Source organism: Podarcis erhardii (genome assembly GCF_964252035.2).
Source record: "Podarcis erhardii genome assembly, chromosome: 9".
Classification (NCBI taxonomy): domain Eukaryota; kingdom Metazoa; phylum Chordata; class Lepidosauria; order Squamata; family Lacertidae; genus Podarcis; species Podarcis erhardii.
Window position 1 is genome coordinate 78,653,590 of NC_138512.1, and position 27,546 is coordinate 78,681,135.

The 27,546-nt window shown below is 46.8% G+C and overlaps 1 protein-coding gene across 1 annotated transcript in view; it reads left to right on the forward strand.

Moving 5' to 3' along the window:
* The window catches only part of SIGLEC1 (sialic acid binding Ig like lectin 1), a 47,663-nt gene extending 21,178 nt beyond the window's left edge, over positions 1-26,485 (forward strand). The window contains exons 10-22 of the mRNA XM_081876616.1: positions 6,149-6,403; positions 8,436-8,738; positions 9,530-9,790; positions 11,407-11,712; positions 12,723-12,974; positions 13,487-13,792; positions 14,793-15,044; positions 16,995-17,297; positions 18,212-18,466; positions 20,039-20,341; positions 22,116-22,224; positions 24,334-24,424; positions 25,957-26,485. Of these exons, the coding sequence (XP_081732742.1) occupies positions 6,149-6,403; positions 8,436-8,738; positions 9,530-9,790; positions 11,407-11,712; positions 12,723-12,974; positions 13,487-13,792; positions 14,793-15,044; positions 16,995-17,297; positions 18,212-18,466; positions 20,039-20,341; positions 22,116-22,224; positions 24,334-24,424; positions 25,957-26,085 (3,125 nt within the window). The 3' untranslated portion in view covers positions 26,086-26,485. The remainder of the gene's footprint in view (positions 1-6,148; positions 6,404-8,435; positions 8,739-9,529; positions 9,791-11,406; positions 11,713-12,722; positions 12,975-13,486; positions 13,793-14,792; positions 15,045-16,994; positions 17,298-18,211; positions 18,467-20,038; positions 20,342-22,115; positions 22,225-24,333; positions 24,425-25,956) is intronic.
* The last annotated feature ends 1,061 nt before the right edge of the window (positions 26,486-27,546 follow it).

The following is a 27,546-nucleotide window of genomic DNA, read 5'->3' on the forward strand; positions in this document are numbered from 1 at the left end:
TCTTACAGGAGGAAGCAAGGGGTGAAAAGGTGAAAAATGGCTTTGTCATGTATAATGAGATAAGAATCCTAGGTCTTTGTTCAGGCCAGGTTTTTCCATTGTTTTAAGTTTGGTGATAAGTTGTAATTCAGCAGCTTCTCTTTCCAGTCTATTTCTGAAATTCCTTTGTAGTAAAACAGCTACTTTGAGATCTTGTATAGAATGTCCTGGGAGATTGAAGTGTTCTCCTACTGGTTTCTCTGTCTTGTGATTCCTGATGTCCGATTTATGTCCGTTTATTCTTTGGCGTAAGGTCTGGAAACTTCTGTTTCAGTGTATCTGAAGAAGTGTGCATGCACACGAAAGCTCATACCAAGAACTGACTTAGTTGGTCTTTAAGGTGCTACTGGAAGGAATTTTTTTGTTTTCACAATATCAGGAAAATCATAAAACACAACAGGAATACATTGAATTGCAATTGGGTATAACAGAGACAATTCACATATTTGTTGTTTAGTCATTTAGTCGTGTCCGACTCGTGACCCCATGGACCAGAGCACGCCAGGCACTCCTGTCCTCCACTGCCTCCTGCAGTTTGGTCAAACTCATGCTGGTAGCTTCGAGAACAATGTCCAACCATCTCATCCTCTGTCGTCCCCTTCTCCTTGTGCCCTCCATCTTTCCCAACATCAGGGTCTTTTCCAGGGAGTCTTTTCTTCTCACCAGGCGGCCAAAGTATTGGAGCCTCAGCTTCACGATCTGTCCTTCCAGTGAGCATTCAGAGCTGATTTCCTTCAGAATGGAGAGGTTGGATCTTCTTGCAGTCCATGGGACTCTCAAGAGTCTCCTCCAGCACCAGAATTCAAAAGCATCCATTCTTTGGTGATCAGCCTTCTTTATGGTCCAGCTCTCACTTCCCTACATCACTACTGGGAAAACCATAGCTTTAACTATACGGACCTTTGTCGGCAAGGTGATGTCTCTGCTTTTTAAGATGCTATCTAGGTTTATCATTGCTTTTCTCCCAAGAAGCAGGCGTCTCCTTATTTCATGGTTACTGTCACCATCTGCAGTGATCATGGAGCCCAAGAAAGTAAAATCTCTCACTGCCTCCATTTCTTCTCCTTCTATTTGCCAGGAGGTGATGGGACCAGTGGCCATGATCTTCATTTTTTTGATGTTGAGCTTCAGACCATATTTTGCGCTCTCCTCTTTCACCCTCAATAAAAGGTTCTTTAATTCCTCCTCACTTTCTGCCATCAAGGTTGTGTCGTCTGCATATCTGAGGTTGTTGATATTTCTTCCAGCAATCTTAATTCCGGCTAGGGATTCATCCAGCCCAGCTTTTCGCATGATGAATTCTGCATATAAGTTAAATAAGCAGGGAGACAAAATACAGCCTTGTTGTACTCCTTTCCCAATTTTGAACCAATCAGTTGTTCCATATCCAGTTCTAACTGTAGCTTCTTGTCCCACATAGAGATTTCTCAGGAGACAGATGAGGTGATCAGGCACTCCCATTTCTTTAAGAACTTGCCATAGTTTGCTGTGGTCAACACAGTCAAAGGCTTTTGCATAGTCAATGAAGCAGAAGTAGATGTCTTTCTGGAACTCCCTAGCTTTCTCCATAATCCAGTGCATGTTTGCAATTTGGTCTCTGGTTCCTCTGCCTCTTCTAAATCCAGCTTGCACTTCTGGGTGTTCTCAGTCCGCATACTGCTTGAGCCTTCCTTGTAGAAATTTAAGCTTAACCTTGCTAGCGTGTGAAATGAGTGCAATTGTGCGGTAGTTGGAGCATTCTTCAGCACTCCCCTTCTTTGGGATTGGGATGTAGACTGATCTTCTCCAATCCTCTGGCCACTGCTGAGTTTTCAAACTTGCTGGCATATTGAGTGTAGCGCCTTCACAGCATCATCTTTTAAAATTTTAAATAGTTCAGCTGGAATATCATCACTTCCACTGGCCTTGTTATTTGCAGTGCTTTCTAAGGCCCATTTGACTTCACTCTCCAGGATGTCTGGCTCAAGGTCAGCAACCACACTACCCGGGGTGTACGAGACATCCATATATTTCCGGTATAATTCCTCTGTGTATTCTTGCTACCTCTTCTTGATGTCTTCTGCTTCTGTTAGGTTCTTTCCACTTTTGTCTTTTATTATGGTCATCTTTGTACGAAATGTTCCTTTCATATCTCCAATTTTCTTGAACAGATCTCTGGTTCTTCCCATTCTGTTGTTTTCCTCTATTTCTTTGCATTGCTCGTTTAAGAAGGCCTTCTTGTCTCTCCTTGCTATTTTTTGGAAATCTGCATTCAATTTCCTGTATCTTTCACTATCTCCCTCACATTTTGCTTGCCTTCTCTCCCCCGCTATTTGTAAGGCCTCATTGGACAGCCACTTTGCTTTCTTGCATTTCCTTTTCATTGGGATGGTTTTCGTTGCTGCCTCCTGTATAATGTTATGAGCCTCCATCCATAGTTCTTCAGGCACTCTGTCCAGCAAATCTAAATCCTTAAACCTGTTCCTCACTTCCACTGTGTATTCATAAGGGATTTGATTTAGATTGTATCTTACTGGCCCAGTGGTTTTTCCTACTTTCTTCCGTTTAAGCTTGAATTTTGCTATAAGAAGCTGATGATCTGAGCCACAGTCAGCTCCAGGTCTTGTTTTTGCTGACTGTATAGAGCTTCTCCATCTTTGGCTGCAGAGAATATAATCAATCTGATTTCGATGCTGCCCATCTGGTGATGTCCACGTGTAGAGTCGTCTCTTGTGTTGTTGGAAAAGCGTGTTTGTGATGACTAGCTTGTTCTCTTGACAGAACTCTATTAGCCTTTGCCCTGCTTCATTTTGCTCTCCAAGGCCAAACTTGCCAGTTGTTCCTTTTATCTCTTGATTCCCTACTTTAGCATTCCAATCCCCTATAATGAGAAGAACATCCTTCTTTGGTGTCACTTCTATAAGGTGTTGTAAGTCTTCATAGAATTGGTCGATTTCAGTTTCTTCAGCACCGGTAGTTGGTGCATAAACTTGGATTACTGTGATGTTAAAAGGTCTGCCTTGGATTCGTATCGAGATCATTCTATCATTTTTGAGATTGCATCCCAGTACAGCTTTCGCCACTCTTTTGTTGACTATGAGGGCCACTCCATTTCTTTTGCGGGTTTCTTGCCCACAGTAGTAGATATGATGGTCATCCGAACTGAATTCGCCCATTTCCATCCATTTTAGTTCACTGATGCCCAGGATGTCAATATTTATTCTTGCCATCTCATTTTTGACCACATCCAACTTACCCAGGTTCATGGTTCTTATATTCCAGGTTCCTATGCAATATTTTTCTTTACAGCATTGGACTCTCCTTTCGCTTCCAGGCATATCCGCAACTGAGTGGCATTTTGGCTTTGGCCCAGCCACTTCATCAGCTCTGAATCTACTTGTACTTGTCCTCCGCTCTTCCCCAGTAGCATGTTGGATGCCTTCCGACCTGAGGGGCTCATCTTCCAGCATCATAACTTTTATATGCCTGTTGTCTTTGTCCAAGGAGTTTTCTTGGCAGGGATACTGGAGTGGCTTGCCGGTTCCTCCTCCAGGTGGATCACGTCTGGTCAAAACTCTCCACTATGACCTGTTCTTGGGTGCCCTGCTCGGCATAGTTCATAGCTTCTCTGAGTTCTTCAAGCCCCTTTGCCACGGCAAGGCAGTGATCCATGAAGGGGCAATTCAGATATAGCGGCAGTTAAAAATATATATTAAATCTTGATCACTGTAATATAACCTAAAATTGTCATTTAAAACCTTAATCATTTTGATAGTACAGCTTGTTCCCTTAGTTTTAGGGCAGTCACAAAGAATTTGGCCACCCTGAGCGTGATCTCTAGATCCTTGTCTTCTACCAGGAGTTTTAAACATTGAAGTTCGGACCCATTTAGAGATTTTTGTATAACAGGAGTGATAAATACCGAGCGTATATCCCCATAGAAATGGCAGCGTAACAAGACATGAGAGACAGTTTCTACCTCCATCAAGCCGCAGGGGCAGACTCGTTCCACGTACCTTTTACAGTGGTGCCCCGCAAGACGAATGCCTCGCAAGATGAAAAACTCGCTAGACGAAAGGGTTTTCCGTTTTTCGAGGTGCTTCGCAAGACGAATTTCCCTATGGGCTTGCTTCGCAAGACGAAAACGTCTTGCGAGTTTGCTTCCTTTTTCTTAAAGCCGTTAATACCCGGGGAATCCGCGCTCCGCAAGACAAAAAAAAATCGCAAGATGAAGCAACTCGCGGAACGAATTAATTTTGTCTTGCGAGGCACCACTGTACCCTCAAATCTGCCCTGCAATAAGGCAGATGGATGGAGCAAATTGGGATATTGTTCTTGTATTGCCCCTTCTCTTTTTTGTAATTGCTATATATTGGAAATTAATGAAATTATATTGAAAGGAAGGAAGGAAACCAGCCTATACTACCAACTAGTTACACAAAACAAAAGAATTGCCGTGAAAATCCCTTTAACATCAGCAGTCAGGAGCGCTTCAGCCTGTTTTTGAGTTTCCGCCCTGTTTTTGAGTTTGTTTGAAACTTAAACAGCTTATCTCGTATTCCTTTGTAAGTTTTTCTTAAAACCTTTTTTTGTAAACTCAGGGAAGCATTTCATCCCTGCTCTTGAGTTTGCTGTAAATCATTGAAAACCATTTAAGGTTTATAATGTTCTCTTAAATAGGGCTATGTTTAAAACTTGTCATTGAGGTTTTTATACCTTTTTTGTAAACTCAAGGAAGCATCTCAGCCCTGCTCTTGAGTTTGTTTGATATCACTTAAAATCATTTAAGGTTTAAAATTCTTTATTTCCTTCTGAGGAAAGTGATTAGTTCAGTGAAACAAGTTTTGTAGCCAGCATCTCGTTAAGTCTTTGTTTAATTCTAGGTTAATTTTTCCTTAAATTTTTTTATTTTTGTTGTTCAATTCTATAGTCGATTACCTCTCATTTCAGGGATTTTCACAGCAATTCTTTTGTTTTGTGTAATTTGTTGGTTCCGTGACTGAAATATACTCGGAGTCGAGTGTGGATTTCATGCTCTTTATTCAGCTCATAGTAATGAGGAATGAAAGTTCCCCCAAAATATCTGCTTTATATACATTATTTACACAATGGGCCACATGTGATTGGCTAATTCTGGGATTCTCCTGTAGGCCAATCAGGCTGCAGATTCACTTCCACCTGGAGCTGGATTGGGTGGCTCCTGCGGACCAGTCAGACTGCAGCATTGTTCTAGGACCAATCAGACTGCTGCCTTTGGATCCTATTCAACTCAGTACATAATAGTGACAGTCTTTTTTCACTGTATACTACCAACCATGGCACTTTATAAGCTGGAAACATGGTCTTATTTGTTTAGAAAGATGCCCCTTGAGTGTCACTTGTATGATTGATTGCTGCTGCTCCACCCAGGTATCTGTGTTAACCCTTTAGGGTTTACTCCCCTTTAAGGCGTTCACCTCTGAATCACAGATTGGAAGCTTTGGAAGGGACCCAACTGCTTGCAATGCAGGAATTGTTGTTGTTGTTGTTTAAATTTTTTAAATTTATTTACAACATAATCCACAACAACTCATACAAACGAACCCACCACCACTGACAATTAAAACATATCAAAATTAAACTCATATCCCCTTACACAAAGAAAACATATCATAAAAATAAAACTTCCCTTATCCTGTAAATGGCCTCCTTATTTACTTCTTGTATACTGTTTCTTTTATATGTGATTATTACAATTTTCCCTAATTATGACTTTAAAAACTGCAAAGTCTCCTGTAGAAATTAATCGAAACAAGTCCAGGTGTATATTTTAGGGCACTGTTTGGTAAAGTATTCTCTGCATTTTCCCCATTCATTTTAAAATTCTTGTCTAGGTTGTCCCCTAATTGTCTCTGTCAATCTGGCCAATTCAGTATAATCTAATAATTTATCCTGCCATTCCTTTTTTGTTGGCACAAAATCTTTTTTCCCAATTTCTGTTGTTGTTAGTTATTTCTGTGGTTTATATACTGCCCTAAAAATCTCAGGGTTGCGCCCAACATCAAGGACACAACAACCACAACCACAGCTAAATGCAGCAATCGCAACTGACAATTGTCCCTGTTTTATTTCCCGCCCAACTGTCCTCCAGCTGCAAGAATCACCATCTCCCCATCCTCAGAGGTGCGTGAAGGTGAGACGGTCCAGCTGTCCTGCGAGGTGAGCAGTGATAACACCACCTCAAGCAACTACACCTGGTACAAGGATGGTCTTCCTCTCCCCGAGGCCCATGGGGATTCCCTGGAGTTCCAGCGAGTGTCTAGAGGCGATTCAGGGATCTATCACTGCCAAGTGGAGAACGAGAAAGCCAGCAAGAGCTCCACCGCCGCCACCCTGTCTGTGCTGTGTAAGAGTCGCTGCCTTTTGCAGTTTTGTTCAAGATCAGAGGTCAGCAAACTTTTTCAGCAGGGGGCCGGTCCGCTGTCCCTCAGACCTGGGGGGGGGGGCAGACTATATCTTTTAAAAAATAATGAACGAATTCCTATGCCCCACAAATAACCCAGAGATGCATTTTCAACAAAAGCACACATTCTACTCATGTAAAAACACCAGGCAGGCCCCACAAATAACCTAGTTGTTTAGTGGTTTAGTCGTGTCCGACTCTTCGTGACCCGCTGGACCAGAGCACGCCAGGCACTCCTGTCTTCCACTGCCCCCCGCAGTTTGGTCAAACTCATGCTGGTAGCTTCAAGAACACTGTCCAAGCATCTCGTCCTCTGTCGTCCCCTTCTCCTTGGGCCCTCCATCTTTCCCAACATCAGGGTCTTTTCCAGGGAGTCTTCTCTTCTCATGAGGTGGCCAAAGTATTGAAGCCTCAGCTTCAGGATCTGTCCTTCCAGTGAGCATTCAGGGCTGATTTCCTTCAGAATGGATAGGTTTAATCTTCTTGCAGTCCATGGGACTCTCAAGAGTCTCCTCCAGCACCAGAATTCAAAAGCATCAATTCTTTGGCAATCAGCGTTCTTTATGGTCCAGCTCTCACTTCCATACATCACTACTGGGAAAAGCATAGCTTTAACTATACGGACCTTTGTCGGCAAGGTGATGTCTCTGCTTTTCAAGATGTTATCTAGGTTAATCATTGCTTTTCTCCCAAGAAGAAGGCGTATTTTAATTTTGTGGCTGCTGTCACCATCTGCAGTGATCAAATAACCTAGAGATGCATTTTAAATTCTACTCATGTAAAAACATGCTGATTCCCGGACTGTCCGTGGGTAGGATTTAGAAGGCAATTGGGCCGGATCCAGCCCCCGGGCCTTAGTTTGCCTACCCATGTTCAAGATGCTATCAAGTTAGACTTCCGGAAGTCTTTCCCCGCAAACACTCACACACAAAAAATCTCATATACATATAGCAAAGGTAGGTAAGGCGATTCCCTCCCGTCAGCTGACTTCATAGCTGTAAATTAATCAGCTGCTCTCAGATCTATTTCATACAAGATAATCCAGGATATCACATCCATGTAGGAAAACAGCATGTCCTCTGTAACCTGGGGCACCCATCTTTGGGCCACGGCTCTTAGATTTACAGACAAACAAAATGCAATGCTAGAAAAAGAGGCAACGTCATAAATGTGTACGAAATTATGCGTGTCCTTGAGAAAGAGAATAGAGACAACTTTTTCTTCCTCTCCCATAACACTGGAATTTGTGGACATCCTACGAAGCTGAACGTTGGAAGATTTAGGACAGTTAAAAGACAACCCTGCTTTACCTGAAGGAGCGTCTCCACCCCCTTGTTCAGCCCATACACTGAGGTCCAGCTCTGACGGCCTTCTGATGGTTCCCTCACTGCGAGAAGCCAAGTTACAGGGAACCAAGCAGAGGGCCTTCTCGGTAGTGGCACCTGCCCTGTGGAACGCCTTCCCACCAGATGTCAAAAAGAAAAACCAGACTTTTAGAAGACATCTGAAGGCAGCCCTGTTTAGGGAAGCTTTTAATGTTTAACAGACCACTCTATTTTAATACTTTGTTGGAAGCTGCCCCAGGGGGCTGAGGAGACCCAGCCAGATGGGTGGGGTATAAAGTATTAATATTAGGCTCCAGATGAACCTCCCTGAGGTGATACTATAACCTTGAAAGATAGCCCTTGTGGGACCTCCCTCCGATTCTTGCTCCTCCCGACCCAATGCCTTCAAATTTCTCTTTCTTTCCCAACTCCTTATAGTTTCTTCTGAAGTTCCAGTCCTATAAAACATACTATTGGCCAAACACTCTCTGTTCAAAGGTATACATTTTCATCGTATAAATTAAATGCTACTATCTGATCAGTTGTCAGACAACTCAATCAGAGCAAGAGATATAATTTCGCATTGGCACTGTTTCATTTGTTAAAAGCCTGGGTCTTACGCTCTTAACGTGTGTGTCCTCTGGTTCCAGACCCCCCTGGGAAGCCTCAGGCATCGGTCTTTGCAGAGACGGAAAGAGGTCGGGTCGCCATCTTCCAGTGTTCAGTGGACAGCAACCCTCCAGCACAACTGGTCCTGTATAAAGGGGGTGAAGTCGTGGCTTCTAGCAGCTCAGCGAACAGCGCAGCCTCCCAGAGGGTCAGCATCACGGCCGCTCCCAACGCCATGCGGGTAGAGATGAGAAACATCGAGCCGCAGGACGAAGGCAGCTACAACGTCACAGCCACCAACACCTATGGCTCTTCCTCCAGGCTGCTGTACTTCCGTGTGCAGAGTGAGTGCAGAGAGGCTGCAATTGTGGTGCCGATAATAGCCGTGTGTCTATTTCAATGTTGCCCCTGTATTGCCAGGCGTGGAGAGTCCTCTCCTCCCTTCGGCAACCTCACAGACGAGAATTAACGAGCAGTTTATCATTTATAGTCCTTTTTATTCAGTCGTCTGGTTGCAAGCAAAAATCCACATCTCTCCACAAGGAGGGCAGTTGGCTACTCCAGATCCTCGCCCTTCCGCCCCCCACAACATCCTGGGCACTAACAGGAAGTGTGGTGTAGTGGTTAAGAGCGGTAGACTCGTAATCTGGTGAACCGGGTTCGATTCTCCGCTCCTCCACATGCAGCTGCTGGGTGACCTTGGGCCAGTCACACTTCTTTGAAGTCTCTCAGCCCCACTCACCTCACAGAGTGTTTGCTGTGGGGCAGGAAGGGAAAAGAGAATGTTAACCGCTTTGAAACTCTGTAGATAAAGCGGGATATCAAATCCAAACTACTCCTCCTCCTCCTACTCCTACTCCTATTCTTCTTCTTCTTCTTCTTCTTCTTCTTCTTCTTCTTCTTCTTCTTCTTCTTCTTCTTCTTATCTCTGCTGGCTGTTCCCTCCCTTCTGTTTCTCTTTCCATTATCTCATAGCTAGATAACTCCTGGAATTCTAGAATTCTTCCATTGGAAGGGACCACAGGGGTCATCTAGTCCAACCCCCTGCAATGTTGGAATCTTTGGCCCAACCTGGGGCTCAAACCTGTGACCCTGAGATTAAGAGCCCCATGCCTGACTTTCTTCCCCAATCCAGCTGCCCAAGTTCTGGCTTCGCCATCCCCTGAGTTGCTGGAAGGAGAGGCGCTCACCCTGAGCTGCGACGTGATGGGGTCTGCTCCCGAGGAGTCCACCTTCTCCTGGTACAAAAACAGCAAGCGCCTCCAAGAGAGCGATGCCAGCACACTCACCTTCAAGGCCATCACCAGCAGCGACGCTGGATCCTACCATTGCAAAGCCCACATGCTGGATGAGGCCAGCACCAGCGTCTCTCCAGCCATCAGCATAACTGTCTTTTGTAAGTGGCGGTGTTTTTGCCAGTTGCATCCCTAACCTGGATTAGACTCCCTGCAGTCAGCTTGGGGTGGGCGATAGCCAGACATTAAGCATGCAATGAGGAAATGCCACATCCTTCCCAATCCCAAGGGACAGCTTCATTAACATTAACAAAAATGAGGTCCAGTGCCGAGGGCCTTCTGGCGGTTCCCTCGCTGCGAGAAGTGAGGTTACAGGGAACCAGGCAGAGGGCCTTCTCGGTAGTAGCACCAGCCCTGTGGAACGCCCTCCCACCAGATGTCAACGAGAACAACTACTACCAGACTTTTAAAAGACATCTGAAGGCAGTTACAGATAGGTAGCCGTGTTGGTCTGCCATGGTCAAAACAAAATAAAAAAATTCCTTCCAGTAGCACCTTAAAGACCAACTGAGTTAGTTCTAGGTATGAGCTTTCGTGTGCATGCACACTTCTTCAGATACACTAGTGTATCTGAAGAAGTGTGCATGCACACGAAAGCTCATACCTAGAACTAACTCAGTTGGTCTTTAAGGTGCTACTGGAAGGAATTTTTTTATTTTGATCTGAAGGCAGCTCTCCTTAGGGAAGCTTTTAATGTCTGATGCATTACTGTATTTTAATATTTTGTTGAAAGCCGTCCAGAGTGGCTGGGGAAACACAGCCAGATGGGCGGGGTATAAATAATATATTGTTGTTGTTGTTGTTGTTGTTGTTGTTGTTGTTGTTGTTGTTGTTATTTAACATGTGACCTTGAAATCTGGAAATCTGGAAAATTGGATCCCCTCCAATTTTTGTGCTCATTTTGTGCTGTTTTGTGCCACGAACCCTCCATTTCATGCCACCCCCTGAAACAGAGTAATTCATACTCAGACCAGGGGCCATAGGTACCTCCCACAAAACCCAACACAGTCCGATTCACTCCAAACCAGGGCCAAACTATTGCAAGAGTTTTAATAAAAATAATGTAATATTTATAACCCCACCACCACCAAATCCGGCTGGGTTTCCCCAGCCACCCTGGGAGGCTTACAGAATATATAAAACACAGTAAACACATTTTTGTGCTGCAGACCCTACGTTTTGTGCCACCCCTCAAATGGAGTAACTGATACTCAAACCAGAGGCCATAGGTATCCCCGCTAAACCCCAACCCTGGAGGGTGGGGATTCACAACACACAATGGCCCAAAACGAGCCCAAAACGTTGGCATCGGTTTGGAGTGGATCCAAAATTCTTGGGTCACGCGTTAATGAAGCTCCAAGGGACCTCCAAGCCATTTCAAACTGGATTCCTCCATGGCACTGCCTACAGGTGATCAAAAATCCGGTTGTGTGTCTCCTTGAGAGTTTATAGACAAAATCTTTTCATAATCTATGGCCTTTTAAAGGGAGGACGTGAGGGTATTTTCTCTCTCTCCCCCTCCCTTACTATTATTATATTAAGTATTTTGTGTTTTATGTTGCAAGCCTCCCTGTGGTCTCTTGAGGAAGGGCAGTTTTATAAATACGATAAAGGATAAAGTAATAATCATTTGCCTGTCCTGAGTCAACAATCAGCTGGAAAGGAGGTAGTCCCCATCATCGAACCTAAAGCTGGCATCTCTCTCCTGCCTGCATAGATCCGCCTCGGAAACCTCAGGTGACCTCCTTCCTTCAGACACAGGGCAGGCAAGTGGCTGTCATTCACTGCAGCACCCAGAGCGAGCCCCAGTCCCAGCTGGCCATCTACAAGGGCGGTGAGCTCCTGGCCTCCACCATCAACTCTGGCACGGTGGCACCCAATCCTCGGTTTGGCGTATCAGCCTCATACAACAGCTTGAGAGTGGAGATCTCTCATGTGGTGATGGAGGACGAAGGAGAGTACTTCTGCTTTGCTGGCAATGTGCATGGCAACGCCAGCTCTTCGGTGACGTTCATCGCAGAGAGTGAGTAGGAGAAGGGGTGCGATTGTGTGAACGGTGGCTCAGCAGGTAGAGCATGAGACTCTTTATCTCAGTGTTAGGGATGTTCCTCCCCAGAGCGACAGCAAGGACTCCAGAGAGGAAAGAGGGCAGACTGCGGGGGGGGGGGAGTAGAGACTTGATTCCTTCCCACATTGAGAGTGATGTAACCTGCTCTCGCTCTGGAATGCAAACTGTTGAAGCCGGCTGCAGGGCAACAGCCACTGTTAGATTTGGCTCAAGAGGAGGAGGGGCTGGCTACACCTGAGTCTCCTCAGAGCAGAAGCAAGAGCTGGGTATTAGGGCAACGTCGGCCCAGCAGGAGGTGGGGGAAAGGTGGAGGATATCCTGCTGGCACAGACAGAGTCATCCAGTGGGACCAACTGATTCATCCAGTGGAGCTCAGATTGCAGCTACTGTGTAATTACTAAATAAATCTAAGAGTAATTAACCTGCCAAGGGACACGGGTGGCGCTGTGGGTTAAACCACAGAGCCTAGGGCTTGCCGATCAGAAGGTCGGTGGTTCGAATCCCCGCAACGGGGTGAGCTCCTATTGCTCGGTCCCTGCTCCTGCCAACCTAGCAGTTTGAAAGCACGTCAAAGTGCAAGTAGATAAATAGGTACCGCTCTGGCGGGAAGGTAAACGGCATTTCCGTGCGCTGCTCTGGTTCCCCAGAAGCAGCTTAGTCATGCTGGTCACATGACCCGGAAGCTGTATGCCGGCTCCCTCGGCCAGTAAAGCGAGATGAGTGCCGCAACCCCAGAGTCGGCCACCACTGGGCCTAATGGTCAGGGGTCCCTTTACCTTTAATTAACCTGCCAGCTTGCTGTGTCTTGTATGAGAGAGACATTGTAAATCCTGACACTCAAGGTCATGGGTGTTCGAGCCCCAGGTTGGCCAAAGAGATTCCTGCATTGCAGAGCAGCCTTCCTTTTTTAGATCTGCCCATTAACAGAGCTCTGTTTTCCTGCCTTCCATGGTCGGTCTGCTTAGCTGCAAGACTCTGGATTTCTCCTCCGGATGTTCTCGAAGGGAATGCAGTGAACCTCACCTGTGCAGCTGACAGCAATACAGCTGGCGATCCGCACTACACCTGGTATAAAAACAACAAATGGTACGCCGAAGGTGCATCAAATATGCTGTCAATTCCCCACGCTACGGTGGCTGATGCTGGCTCCTACTACTGCACAGTGAAGAACCAGGAGAGGGTTCGGAACTCCTCCTTGGGCACTCTGAACGTCCTCTGTAAGTCCCTAAATTTACAAACTGTTGTTGCCCAGTCCCTGTGGTGGTGGGTGCCCATAGAGCAGAAGGAAGGGAGGCCACCTGTAGGTGGCGCAAGAGACAGCAGCAGGCAGAGTCAGCCAAACGTAGCTTTCTTCTCCTTCCTGCTTAGTTCTACAAAGGCAGCACTGAGACTATGAGCTGTGCATAAATTCTATGGAATAAATAAATAAGGATCAGGAGAACTGAGGCCTGCCGCAAAAGACCCCTTAACGCTACCCCTGCCTCCCTTCACCAAAAATGCAAGTATGATGCTCCTAATTTGCATAATTTCCAAGCAGTTGAAATCTCGCAAGTTAACTGTGCATAAGACACAATCACACTATGCTGCATTTTGATGCACCCCCCTCAAAAAACTTGCTTAGATCAAAACTGAGAAAAAGAATGGCCTGACTACATCTTAAACTTGTTACTGCTGCATAACTCAGTCGCCTGATTCTGCTGATTTCTCTCCTCTTTCTCCCTACTGGAAGATCCTCCCAGGAACGCTTGGGTGAAGTCTTTCCTGGAGACCCAGAAAGGGATGCTGGCCATCATTGTGTGCTCTGTCGAAAGCAACCCCTGGTCTGTGCTCTCCCTCCTCCGAGGCAGCAAAGTCCTCGCATCAAGCTCTTTCCAAGCCAGCCGGGCGCCAAACCATAGGCTGAGCGCCGCTGCCTCTCCAAACACCTTGAGACTCGAGATCAAAGATGTCAGCCTGGACGATGAGGGGACGTACGAGTGCCTGGCCAGCAATGGCATTGGCAAGACCAGCGCCTCCTTAGACTTCACAGTGGCGAGTGAGTGAAGACACCTGGTGCTTGGGGAAGGGTTGTAGCTCAGTGGCAGAAGGTCCCAGAAAGTCAATCCCCAACAGCTCCTCTAGGTAACTGGGGAAGTATGTCAGACCCAAGAGAGCCCATCTAGTCTAGCATTTTGTTCACAAAGTGGCTGGCCAGGTGTCCCAATGGAAAGCCCCCAAGCATTACCTGAGTGCAGCATCCCTCTCCCCGCTTGTGATTCTCCAGCAAGTGGTCTTCACAGGTGTATTCAATAGCCCTGTTAAGATTCCTGCTCCGTGTTTGCAGTCGTGAGATTGTTGTCTATCACATGACGGTGTATGTTTTCATTCCACAGAGTGGGAAGTGACGGAGACAGGATGTTTTGGTATCACTGTGTTCCGTGAAGTGGGACTATTGTCCTTTGTGCTTTCTCTCTTTGCTGTCTGATGAGAAAAAGGAAGGAGCTAAGGCAGAATGCTCCGAGTGTAATATATGTAAATAAAATTAGATTAGCCAAAATGCTGTGCTACTGAAGTCTGTTACGCAAACTGCAAATACTCTGCGGATTCCTAAGTGTGCTGATGCTTCTTGGTATCAGACGCTGTGATGTTCAGTCTGAAGAAAGCTTTTGAAGTTCCCGAGCGATCGACCAGGTGGGAGAGAACATGCCAGCTGGGCATGTGTCTCTGCCAGGGCCCTACACGAGAGTAGGACGCTCCTAACAAGCCATTGTGGCTAGTGGCCATCGATAGACTTGGCCCCCATTCATTTTGTCTAATCCTCTTTGAGAGCCATTGAAGCTGGCGGCCATCACTACATTCCATGGCTGCCAGTTTCGTTGTTTACCTTTGCACCGTGTCAAGGAATGCTTCCAAACAATACAGGCACAGTATATTTTTGTTTTCCATGTCAATATACATTAAACAATGATACTTAGCACAGGTTGGGGAAGCTGGTGATTCCCTGTTGGAGCTGGTGGCTTCAATTCATTTCAGCTTCCCTCTTCTCCATCTTGCAGCTACGAGGGTTGTGATTAAGCCAGTCTCAGAGGTGCGTGAAGGGGATCGGGTCTCTCTCGTCTGTGAAGACAGAAGCTCCCCATCAACAGCTGTCTACACCTGGTACAAGAATTCCAGGTGGCTGTCTGAGGGCCCGGCCCCCTCCCTCATCTTCCAGGCGGTGGCAACCAGCGACGTGGGCTCCTACTCTTGTCAAGTTCAGAATGAGAGGGGGACCAGGAAGTCTCCACCTGCTGCCCTGAGAGTGCTCTGTGAGTACAGCAAGAATTCCCTTTTGGAATGGGTTTGTGCGTGGACTTAGGAAATGTTCCTTAAACCATGGGGCTGGTCTTGCAATCTGCACACTGGAGCCTGTTAAAATGACCCATTTTGTCCAGGGAAAAGTGAGTCGCTGTGCACAGTGCTGATTGGCTAGCACCTGTGCGGTCATGAGTCTACTTTCCTTCTCTTCCTCCACACCTCCCAAACTCCCAGGGTAGTTTTTCAACTTATAAAATGTTGAGTGGAGCAGGAGACGGGAGGAACTTTATAGGAATGGACACATAGGGCTCATCAACTGGGAAAGGGGGATTCTTCTACTGTGAAAAATCTTGAAAACTTTTCAAAAAGGAAAGAAGAAAAAATGACTTGTGCCTTAAATATGGAGGCAGAAGCCAAAGTGACAACTAACTCAGCATTCTTATTGCTAATCTCTGCACTTGCTGATTACAATCTGAAGGGGGGGGGGATCTGGGCTCTCTCCCCATGGGGAAAAAACACTTGATTGTGACTTCCATTTTAGAGATAAGATTGCATACATCCCGAGAGACACTTTGAAGACTTGGGGATGAAATTCCTGTCAGCCTTTTTCCTTCCTTCCTTAGGTTCAGTTCAGTCTATTTCTGCAACCATTTGGGTTAGTTTTCATACATTTCTACTGATACAGTACACATACTTAGCACCCAATTTTATCTAACGTATGACTTATTGCAAGCCACTTCTCCTAATCTGATCCATTTTTATGAACACTTTCCCTTAATATACAGTACACTTCTTTGGTTGGATAGCAGCGCTCCAAAATCCAGAGAAGTACAAATCTAAAATGCTGCTTGCATTTCATGTCTCATAGTGAAGTGCAAATTGGAGGGGGTCACATTAAAAAAATTCAAAACAAATTTCTCTCCCATTCTCAGTGAGGACTAGAAACTTTTCCCCCAAAGCAATCTGAGGTTTGCAGTACTTAGAATTATAGAATCATCGAAGAAGTGGAAGAGACCCAAAGGATGGCGCTGTGGTCTAAACCACTGAGCCTTTGGGGCTTCCCTATCGGAAGGTTGGCAGTGCAGTTCAAATCAAATTCTTCTTTTGTTTTTCAAAAGTTTTCAAGATTTTTCACTGTAGCAGAATCCCAGCTTCTGCCAACCTAGCAGTTTGAAAGCACGCCAGCGCAAGTAGATAAATAGGTACCACTGCGGCAGGAAGCTAAACTGCATTTCTGTGCACTCTGGTTTCCGTCACGGTGTCCCGTTGCCCCGAAACAGTTTAGTCCTGCTGGCCACATGACCCAGAAAACTGTTTGTGGACAAACGCCAGCTCTCACGGTCTAAAAGCGGGATTAACATCGCATCCGAAAGTTGCCTTTGACTTGATCTAACCATCCAGGGGTCCTTTATTATTATTTATTGAATTTATATACCGCCCTATACTCAGGGGTCTCAGGGTGCCTCACAAAATAAAATCAAGGTATAAAGCCACAAAATATGTAATAAAAATAAAAACAACAACCCAATACCCCCCCCAAAAAAAACACATTTTAAAAGGGCATAGTATGTAAATAGGCCTGGTTAAAAAGGAATGCTTTTGCCTGGCACCTAAAGGTGTATCATGAAGGCGCCAGGCAAACTTCCCTGGGGAGAGCATTCCACAGACGGGGAGCCACTGCAGAGAAGGCCCTGTTCTCGTGTTGCCAGCCTCCGAACCTCTCGAGGAAGAGACACACGAAGGAGGGCCTCAGAAGATGATCTCAGGATCCGGGTAGGTTCATATAGAAAGAGGCATTGTGAGGTATTGTGGCCCTGAGCCGTTTACCTTTTCCTTAGCTAGTCCAGCTCCCTTGCAATGCAAAAATGCAGGTATCCACGGTTTCAATTTGGCCCTTGCCGCCAGGCCACCACCTCTTGTGCAGAAACATCTTGACATGTGACATCAATTCTCCCCCACAGATGCTCCAAAGAAGCCGTCCCTGACTTCCTTCCTGGAGACTCAGTCCGGGAGCCAGGCCATCATCGAGTGTACAGTTGAGAGCCACCCACCATCTGATGTCACCCTGTACAGAGGGGGCGTGATCTTGGCTTCCAGCAGGAGTTCTGGAACTCTCCCTACCCAGCGGCTCATTGTCCACTCAGCCCACAACGCCCTCAAAGTTGAGATCAAGGATCTCCGCCTCGAAGACAACGGGCAGTACCGATGCTCAGCTAAGAACACCTATGGGGAGACCACCGCCTCCATGCGCTTCAATGTGGAGAGTGAGTGATTCTCCTCTACCCTCTCCCCTTCCCATGTGGGGGAATCACCCTTTTATGTGTGTCCAGCAGACACACAACTGCCAGCATGTGGGAGTGTTCAGGGATACGGGAGAGGATATATTGTCTGATAATAGCCTTTCCAACTTGTGGAGCAGGCTCAGGTCAGGCCTGGGCTCGGCCACATGTCCTTGCTCTCCCAGTGCTCTCCTCCTTCTCCTCCTCAGCGGCGGCAGTGGTGTGGCAAGGTCGGGCCCCCCCTCTTTTTTCTCCTTCCTCTTTCTCTCTCTTCCTTCTCCTTCTCCTCCTTCTCCCTGCATCGGCTCTGGGGTTTTCCTGTCCCCAGAGAGCCGCTGGGCAGTTGGCCGGGTGCTCTCACTCCCAGCTCAATTTGGGTCAAGGGGAGGTCAGCGGTTCCCCCAGTTGACACACCGGGCGTCCCCGGTTCCCCCTTGGCAGTGGCGGTGGTAGCGACAGTCTCAGCAGCCCAGAGCCAGCCTGGTAGCGCAGTTGGCTCTGGCTGGCTTCAGGAGCTGTTTGCTGCCATGGCGCCCGCCATTTTGCCTCGGCGGAAGTCCCCATATGATGTGTCTTGTGCCGTTGAACCCATCACGCAACATTCATTCCTTACTAATAAATCTATAACCCTTAAAATATAAATCCAGGGACATTAAATGAAATCCGGGGACATTCCGGGGACGGATTTTGTCCAGGGACAGATTTGTAAATCCAGGGACTGTCCCCGGCAAACGGGGACATCTGGCAACCATATCCTACACCAATAGCAGCTTCCAGATCAGGCACGAGCGAAGCTTCGCATAGAGTGCATTGCAGTAATCCAGCCCTGCAGTAACTAACACAGGAATCAGAAGAGGACAAATTATTTTGGTTTCTGTCTTGCTCTTTTCCCTACTTAGATGCCAGGGTCATGATTGAGCCGTCTCCCGATGTCCAGGAAGGAGCAATGGCCAACATGACCTGTGTGGTTGTCAGCCAGGCAGCAGGAGAAATGAACTACACGTGGTACAAGAACAGCAAGTGGCTCCAGGGTGGTCCAGAGCGGTCCCTCCTCCTGGTGGGCGTGGCCAGAGACGATGCTGGCTCATACCACTGCCAGGCGGAGGGGAGGACGGGAACCGTGACCTCTGCCTTGGTCATCTTGAACGTGCTTTGTAAGTTTGGGGGTATTTGTGAGATCTGTAAAGGCTGCTACAAGGCCAGCTCAGCCCACTGGGCTGTCCCACCTCCGATTCATAGAATTGTACCATTCGAAGGGCACCCAGGGTCATCTACTCCAACCCCCTGCAATGCAGGAATCTCAGCTCAAGCATCCATGGCAGATGGCCATCCAACCTCTGCTTAAAAACCTCCAAGGAAGGAGAGTCCACTGTTGAACAGCTCTTACTGTCAAAAAGTTCTTCCTGACATTTAGTCAGAATCTCCTTTCTTGTATCCTGAAGCCATGGGTTCAAGTTCTACCCTTCAGAGCAGGAGATCTTGCTCCATCTTCCATGAGACAGCCTTTTAGATATTTGAAGATGGCGACCATCTGTTTGGGTGATTGGTTAGAGTGTGATGTTGATCATGCCCAGGTTGCTGGTTCGATCCCTGTATGGGACAAATGCATATTCCTGCATTTCAGGGGGTTGGACTTTTGGGTCCCTTCCAACTCGATAATTCTATGATCTCCTTTTAGTCTCCGTTTTTCCAAGCTAAACATATCCAACTCAATCGACTCATCCTCATAAGGTTTTTTGGGGTTTTTTGGTTTTTTTGACCCTTGGTCATCCTGGTCACACCTCCTCTGCACACCTTCCAGCTTTAAGGAGGGCACAGCATTCCCAGGGTTGCAGAATCCTAGAGGCTCTGGGTGAATTGGGAAAAACTGAATTGGGAAAAACTGCAGCGCCACCTGAGGCCCATCATAAAATGGTGGCAAAATGGAAGAGTAAAGAAATTCCCTCTATACAAGATTGGATTGAAAAGATGACAGAATATGCAGAATTAGATGGTCTATCAGGAAAAATAAAGAATAAATCAAAACAGGAATTTGTTTCAAAGTAAGTAAGTGTTCCAGTTTGCGAACTTTTTTTCAGAAGTCAAACGTGCTCCGTTATGAGTCTTAACGTTTCCGATTTGATTGCCACACTTCCGTTTTGAGCGTTGCGCTGAGGTCTGTCTGTTTTTGCTATTTATTTTGCATTTTTGCCGCTTTTTGTTCTGTTTTTGTGACTGTGTGGAACCCAGTTTAGCTACTGATTGATCGATCGATTGTGTGACTGCAGTACATTGTTTATTGCTTTCATTTTATGGATCAATGGTCTTGTGAGATAGTAAAATTCATATAATATTTTTTTTAAATGTCCAGTAGCACCTTAGAGACCAACTAAGTTTGTTCTTGGTATGAGCTTTCATGTGCATGCACACTTCTTCAGATACCCATTTTAGGGGTTGTTTTTAAAAGTCTGGAACAGATGAATCCATTTTGCATTACTTTCTATAGGAAAGTTTGCCTTAGTTTGGGAAGGCTTTGGTTTTGGAACAGTCTTCTGGAATGGATTAAGTTTGAGAACCAAGGTACACCTGCATTTGGTCAAGAGAGCCATGGACTCCAAAAGGTTGAAAATCTCTGTCCTGGGGGTTCCCCCAGCTGCAGCCTCCTAGCACTCCTCTGCATCCAGCCGGTCCTTGACACCTCCAGATTAGATGGACTATCTTTTTTTTCTATGTTCTTACCCATTCAGATGCACCCAGCCCCCCTGCCATCAGCGCCTACCTGGACAACCAAAACGGGAAGGTGGGCATCATCGACTGCAAGGTGGATAGCCATCCCCGTTCCCTGCTGGCCTTGTACAAAGGAGATCGGCTCCTGGCTGACACCAACCGCTCCCATGCCGCAGCTGGCCTGCGCTTCGCCATGTTCCCCTCCTACAACAGCCTGAGGGTGGAGATCCGAGACGTCACGCCAGAGGATTCGGGGCGTTATGTCTGCCAGGCCGGCAACCTGTTTGGAAAGACCGCCAGCGCTGTTGACTTCAGCGCAGAGAGTGAGCAGAACTCATGCAGGGGGGGCCGGGGGACAGAAATGGAGAAAGGAGTAGGGTTTTCAGAGGAGTGGGGAGTCCATGTGTTTTCTAAAAACCAGTACACTATGGGATGGCCACCACCATCCCATGGGCTAAATCTGACCCGCAAAGCTGTTTTCCCCCAAACCACACCTACCTGCCTCACACCAGGCTGCCAGGAGCTTGGCCTACGCTCGAGTAGGACCCTGGCAGAGACACATGCCCGACTGGCATGTTCTCTCCCTCCTGGTCTTTCGTTCGGGAGCTTCAAAAGCTTTCTTCAGCTCGAACATCACAGTGACCGATGCCAACAGACATCAGCACACTTAGGGATCCGCAGAGTTTGCGCATTTCGGGTGAAAAACTCAGCATTTTGGCTAATCTACTTTTATTTACATATAAACACACACACAGCACTGCAACATGGCTCCCTCTCTCTCTAGCAGCAAAGAGAAAAAGAACAAAGGACAACAGTCCCACTTCACGGAACACAGGAACACAAACATCCTGTCTCCGTCACTTCCCACTCTGCGGAGTCAAAACATACACCGTCATGTGAAAGACAACAGTCCCATGACTGCAGTCACGGAGCAGGAATTCTAACACAGACATCGTAAGTGACGTCAGATGTGCAGCACATAGAGATGAGGCTGGATCAGCTGTGTGACTGAGTTTCTCTTAGGGAACTCAAATACACAGTTGATCCTTCCAGACAGGAGACGTGAAGTCACTGCCCATCAGCTGACAAATTGGGGGGACTCAATTCTGCAGCCGATTCCTGCAGAAAACAGGGCTGAAGTCACCACCCACCCATCAGCTAGACCTCTTCTCATAATCCCCAGTCCAAGAGATCCTGTATCATAGACTCATAGAGTTGTAAGGGACACCAAGAGCTATCTAGTCCAACCCTCTGCCTTGGACCCCAGCTAAAGATGGCCATCCAACCTCTACTTAAAAACCTCCAATGGAGGAGACTCCACAACCTCCTGAGGGAATCCGTTCCACTGTAAAGTGGCTTGCGGTGGACTTCCTCAATCAGTACATCACTGTGATGCTAGAGACAGTTTTACTTGGTCAGAACAACAGCGGCCGGTGGAGAACCTGCAAAAGTGGAGTCTGCAGTCCTGTAAATCACACAGGTTTATATAGAGGTATTCCCACTTTACACATGGCTAGAAATTAACCCACATTCTCAGAGGAAAAGCATGCCTACGTTAGGGAAGCTTTTAATGTTTGATGCATTACTGTATTTTAATATTTTGTTGGAAGCCGCCCAGAGTGGCTGGGGAAGACCAGCCAGATGGGCGGGGTATAAATAATAAATTATTATTATTATTATTATTATTATTATTATTATTATCATCATCATCATCATCATCATCATCATCATCATCATCATCATCATAGCTGGATGCCTGATTCAGTTAGAAGGACAGGGCGCCTCCTTTCAGTTGTTTTATGTTGTAACCCATCCTGTGACCTTGGGTTGAAGGGCGATATATAAATTTAATAAACAATAATATCAGGCTAGCTCAAGACTGGGCTTTTTCCTGCACAAGCCTTCTTGACACACTCCTAATAAGGTTTGAGGAAGCAGGTTCTCCAAACAATATCCTTTTCTGCCCTTCCTTTCACTGCCTTTACACCTTAGGCTAGAAATGTGTTTTTTTGATAAGCCTCCCACCATGGGTGGTTCTCAGTGTCCTCTTCTGAGCTATTTTCTCACCCACCCACCCCAACCTCTGTTTGCCTGCAGCGCTCTCAGACCTCCACTTATTCAAGATCCTGGCTGGGGTGTTCTTTGCCTTGACTTGTGCAGCTCTGCTTTGTGGATTGGCTCTTGGGATGCAAACATATTGGACCCGGTAAGGCTGGCTGGTATTCGCTTCCATCAATCATTAACCCAATGGGTTCCGGAAGAGGAAGCCTGCCATCTGGTTGGCCTCTGAGATAGCAGAAGGCTGGACTTGATAGACCACTGGCCTGATCTAGCAGGGCTATTCCTATGTTCTTATTATTTCTAGGACCTTTGGGGGGGGGAGCCCATGGGATTTGCTGCCACAAGTTGTAGTGATGGCCACCAACTTCCTGCCCTCCAACATTTCTCCAATGAAAATAGGGACGTCCTATTCCATAATTTAGGACACAGGTGGCGCTGAGGTCTAAACCACAGAGCCTAGGACTTGCCGATCAGAAGGTCGGTGGTTCGAATCCCTGTGACAGGGTGAGCTCCCGTTGCTCGGTCCCTGCTCCTGCCAACCTAGCAGTTTGAAAGCACGTCAAAGTGCAAGTAGATAAATAGGTACCGCTCCGGTGGAAAGGTAAACGGCGTTTCCGTGCGCTGCTCTGGTTGCTCTGGTTCGCCAGAAGCGGCTTAGTCATGCTGGCCACATGACCCAGAAGCTGTCTGCGGACAAACGCCAGCTCCCTCGGCCAGTAAAGTGAGATGAGCACCGCAACCCCAGAGTCGTTCACAACTGGACCTAATGGTCAGGGGTCCCTTTACCTTTACCTATTCCATAATAATAATTTTTTTACTTATACCCTTGCCCATGCAACTAGGTTGCCCCAACCACTCTGGGCAACTTCCAACATATATAAAAACATAATAAAACATTAAACCACTTCCCTATACAGGGCTGCCTTCAGATGTCTTCTAAAGGTTGTATAGTTATTTATCTCCTTGGCTCAAGGGTCGCATAACTCCATACCCTCCAACATTTGTCTGTTGAAAATAGGGACGTGCTAAGGAAAAGCGAAGGGTGGAGCTGTGGGTTAAACCACAGAGTCTAGGACTTGCCGATCAGAAGGTCGGTGGTTCAAATCCCCATGACGGGGTGAGCTCCCGTTGCTCGGTCCCTGCTCCTGCCAACCTAGCAGTTCGAAAGCACCTCAAAGTGCAAGTAGATAAACAGGCACCGCTCCGGCAGGAAGGTGAATGGCGTTTCCCTGCGCTGCTGTGGTTCGCCAGAAGCGGCTTAGTCATGCTGGCCACATGACCCAGAAGCTGCACGCCGGCTCTCTCAGCCAGTAAAGTGAGATGAGTGCCGCAACCCCAGAGTCGGCCACGACTGGACCTAATGGTTAGGGGTCCCTTTACCTTTGTAAGGAAAAGCAGGGCATCCCGGGATCAAATCAGAAACCGGGAAGAGCTTCTGTAAATCTGGGAGTGTCCCTGGAAAATAGGGACACTTGGAGGGTCTGCAACTTTTACAAGGATTAGAAGATAAAGCTAACAATCCCTGCTGGTCACCATGATGGCATGCTACCTCCTGAATTTGCTACCACTGGCTGGGGAACGAGAGTGAAAGAGGGCTGTTGACGTCATATTGTGTTGGTTGCTTCCCATTTGGGAAGGTTTCTAGTTGACTGACGTTGACTAGATAAATACTACGCCCGCTGGCTGGGGCTGATAGGAGCTGCACTCCCAAAATATCTGGAGGGCATCAGGTTGGCCAAAGCTGTACTAGAATAATAGAACTGTACAGTTGGAAGGGACCACGAGGGTCATCTAGTCCAACCCCCTGGAATGCAAGAATCTTTTGCCCGCATGGGGCTTGAAGCCATGTCTCGTGCTCTGCCAAATGAGCTATCCCAGATCAGGAGGTCCTCTCCTTCTGTTTCCACCTGCATTAAACCAACATAAGTAGCGATAGCCACCCACCTGGATGGCTTCTAAAGAGGTGTAGAGAAACTCGCAGAGGAGAAGGCTGTTGGCAGCCACGCTCTCCCTCCTCTGTCCGAGGCAGGAATGCTTCTTGCTACCAGCTGCCAGGAGAAATTGAAAGTGGGGAGAGTTGCCACTGTTGCGTTCAGCTCCTGCTTGTGGGAGTCCTCCTGCGGGCATCGGGTTGGCCTCAGAATGCTGGATATAGGGTTGATCCAGCAACCAGGCTCTTCTCAGATTCCCAAGTTTGCAGCGTAGCCACACCTAAAGAGACAGCCCCTCCAACCTCTTGTGTTATATTTTCCAGGATCAATGAAGAGTGCAAAAGGTGGAAGCAGCAAAAAAACAAGAAGGCGGAAGCAGCAGCAGGGGCAGAAAACAGAGACGAGACTGTCCAGGTTCATAGAATCATTGGATTGTTGTGGGCATGTTCAGGGATGCAGGAGAGGATATATTGTTTGATTATAGCCTTTCCAACTTGTGTTAACAAGTTCACAATTTAGCAGAGTAACATTCCCCTTTTAAAATTTACAGCGGATGCGTTTGCTCAGGCTCGCTAAAGCCTCTATAATAACTGTTCTGGTATTTCCCCCTTATTCCCTCATAAAAGATAAGACACGACGCAGTCTTCTATAAAAGTATAAAAAGAGTTTACTCACATTCTGTTCACAATCGGATCCCAGAAGGCAGACATAGCTTAGAAAAGGAACATACACCTGGAAACTATCTCATAAGGAGACAGTCCCTTTGTTCTCTTTTGGGTGGAGGCCAAGAGAGCATCTTTGGCTAAGCAGATGTTGCTTCTTCAATGCGTGTAGACAAAGAGAGAGAGATGGCTGCCCTGCCCTGTGCTTTTGTCGTTACCTGCACAGGTGAGGCCACGCCCACCTCTAGTCACACACAGAGGAAGTCTGTCCCAGCACAGAGGGAAACAGGAAGTTGACCTGCTGGCTGGACAAACGTTCCTCCCCATGTGTAAACATGTTCACTCTAGGAATGTTGTACTTGACTGCTCTTGTGTTTCACATCCCACACAACTAAACACCAAGAAGAACTTTCACATCCCACAATTGTAGAGATAGAAGGGGTCTCCAAGCATGATCTTGTCCAACCCCTGCAATGCAGGAACCACAGCTAAAGAATCCCTGGTGGGTAGCCATTAAGCCTCTGTTCCGAAAGCTCCAGTGAAGGAGAGTCCACCACCTTCTAAGGGAGTCCATTCCACAGTCAAGCAGTTCTTACTGTCAGCAAATTCCTCATGTTTAGTAGAACTCTTCTTCCTTGACATTTGAATCCATCAATTCAGGTCCTGCCCTCTGGAGTAGCAGAAAACAAGCTTGCTCCCTCTTCCATGTGACAGCCCTTCAGATACTCGGCTTTCATATCACCTCTCAGTCTTCTCTTCTCAGTCTAAACCTATCCAATTCCCTCAACTGTTCCTCATAGGGCTTTGTTTCCAAAGCCCTTTATCATCTTGGCCACCCTCCTCTGCACAACTTCCAGAGAGTTTCAACTCTCTTCAAAGCTATTGCCTTGCCTCCATCCAAGCCCCTAGCACTAGGATTGGATAGGGACACAAACTCGGAACAGGCGATTACTTCTGCCTTAGAATGGGATCAGTTGCTCTGCAATGTCAGGGCTGCACGTGGCGCAAGTTTCCTTTCTTGAAGTCATGTGGAGGTGAGTCACTGGTGGGAACGACTGATTGATCGTGGGCAAGTGTAAGTAATGTGATGGGGTGGTGCAAGCTGAGGTTGATGAGGGAAGACTCTTCTCTAGTCTTCAGCAGAAGGTGTTTCCTAATCCATGTCACCTTCAGTTCCTCGCTTAGGCTACTGGGTCACACTGGGAGCTGGGAATCAACCTCAGGAGCCTTTTTGGATCACTGAGGTTCCATATATCTGACTTGGTCACTTGGCTCTTTCCACAGCTGAGTGAGCAGAACCCTGGAACGCCTCCGGCCGGCCGGTTCTGCCTCTCCTACAGGAAGCTGCGAGCAAAGACCGACATTCCTCCACAGGAAGAACCCTCTGAACAGAGCTGTACAAGCGCCTTATGAGCGGGGGGAAGAGATCTAGTGGGAGTCACAGCAACCAGAAGACCATGCCAGTTGTGGAGGACGAGGCGGAAAGTGTGATCATCTAAAGGCTGTTGCTCTGGACACTGAGTTGGAATCACAGAATTGTAGAGTTGGAAGGGACTCTGAGGGTCATCTATTCCAGCCCCCTTCACTGATGGAACCACAGCTAAAGAGGGACCCACAGCCTCATCATTTCAGGCACCCCATTTTTCACCAAACCACCATTAACCTTTTCATTCATTTAAAATTTCAGAATCGGTCTTGGATTTTGAACTTCATCAGATTTCATTTTTTTAATATATATATATATATACAAATTTTTATTAGTTTTTTAACATACCATTTTCAACAGTGATTAAACATATTTTTACATCTTCAATTTTTTTGACTTCCATCAGTCCTGTCTGAAAATTTTCCTGTCTAATCTCTTAGTATGCATTTCTTATTTTCCCTATTACATTTCAAACTCATAATCAATATCTCTATCTTTTTCTACTTTGTAACACTTCGTATGGGACGTGGGTGGCGCTGTGGGTTAAACCACAGAGCCTAGGACTTGCCGATCAGAAGGTCGGCGGTTCAAATCCCCGCGACGGGGTGAGCTCCCGTTGCTCGGTCCCTGCTCCTGCCAACCTAGCAGTTTGAAAGCACGTCAAGTGCAAGTAGATAAATAGGTACCACTCCAGTGGAAAGGTAAATGGCGTTTCCGTGCGCTGCTCTGGTTCGCCAGAAGCGGCTTAGTCCTGCTGGCCACATGACCCGGAAGCTGTACGCCGGCTCCCTCGACCAATAAAGCAAGATGAGTGCCACAACCCCAGAATCGGTCACGAATGGATCTAATGGTCAGGGGTCCCTTAACACTTCGCATATTTCTCCTTACAAAACTTCTTGTAGTTCTACTAGCGTCAAGTTAAGTCAAGTTAGTTTTATTACGGCAAAAGCCAGCGACACAGAACACCACAAGATCAAACAAAAGGAAATCAACAAAAGCATCAAAAAAAAAAAAAAAATTACAGAAGGGAACTTCGCAGTGTGCCATTCAACAAAAGAGATTTACGCTTCCTGATTGCTAAAGTGCAAAATTTACTAGCGTAATTTGTTGATTGCAGTTGCTCTTCAAATAATTCATATACTTCTTCCAATGTTCTGTAAATCTCTGGTCCCGCAGGTTTCGAATCCTTCCTGTCATTTTGTCCAATTCTGCATAGTCCATTAATTTCATCTGCCATTCTTCTTTTGTCGGAATCATCAGATTTCATTTTTGATGTTTGAGTGGGCCAGGCAAAAAATGAAGGAGGGAATACAGCCTTCCACTGTAAGCCTTTCTTTCTCTCCTGCGCAAGTTATTCTGAGCAGGAGATCCTCTTCTGCTGACCTCCAAGTTGGGCAGAGATAGGAAGGGGCCACAGCTCAGTGGGAGAGTGTCTGTGTTGGAAGCAG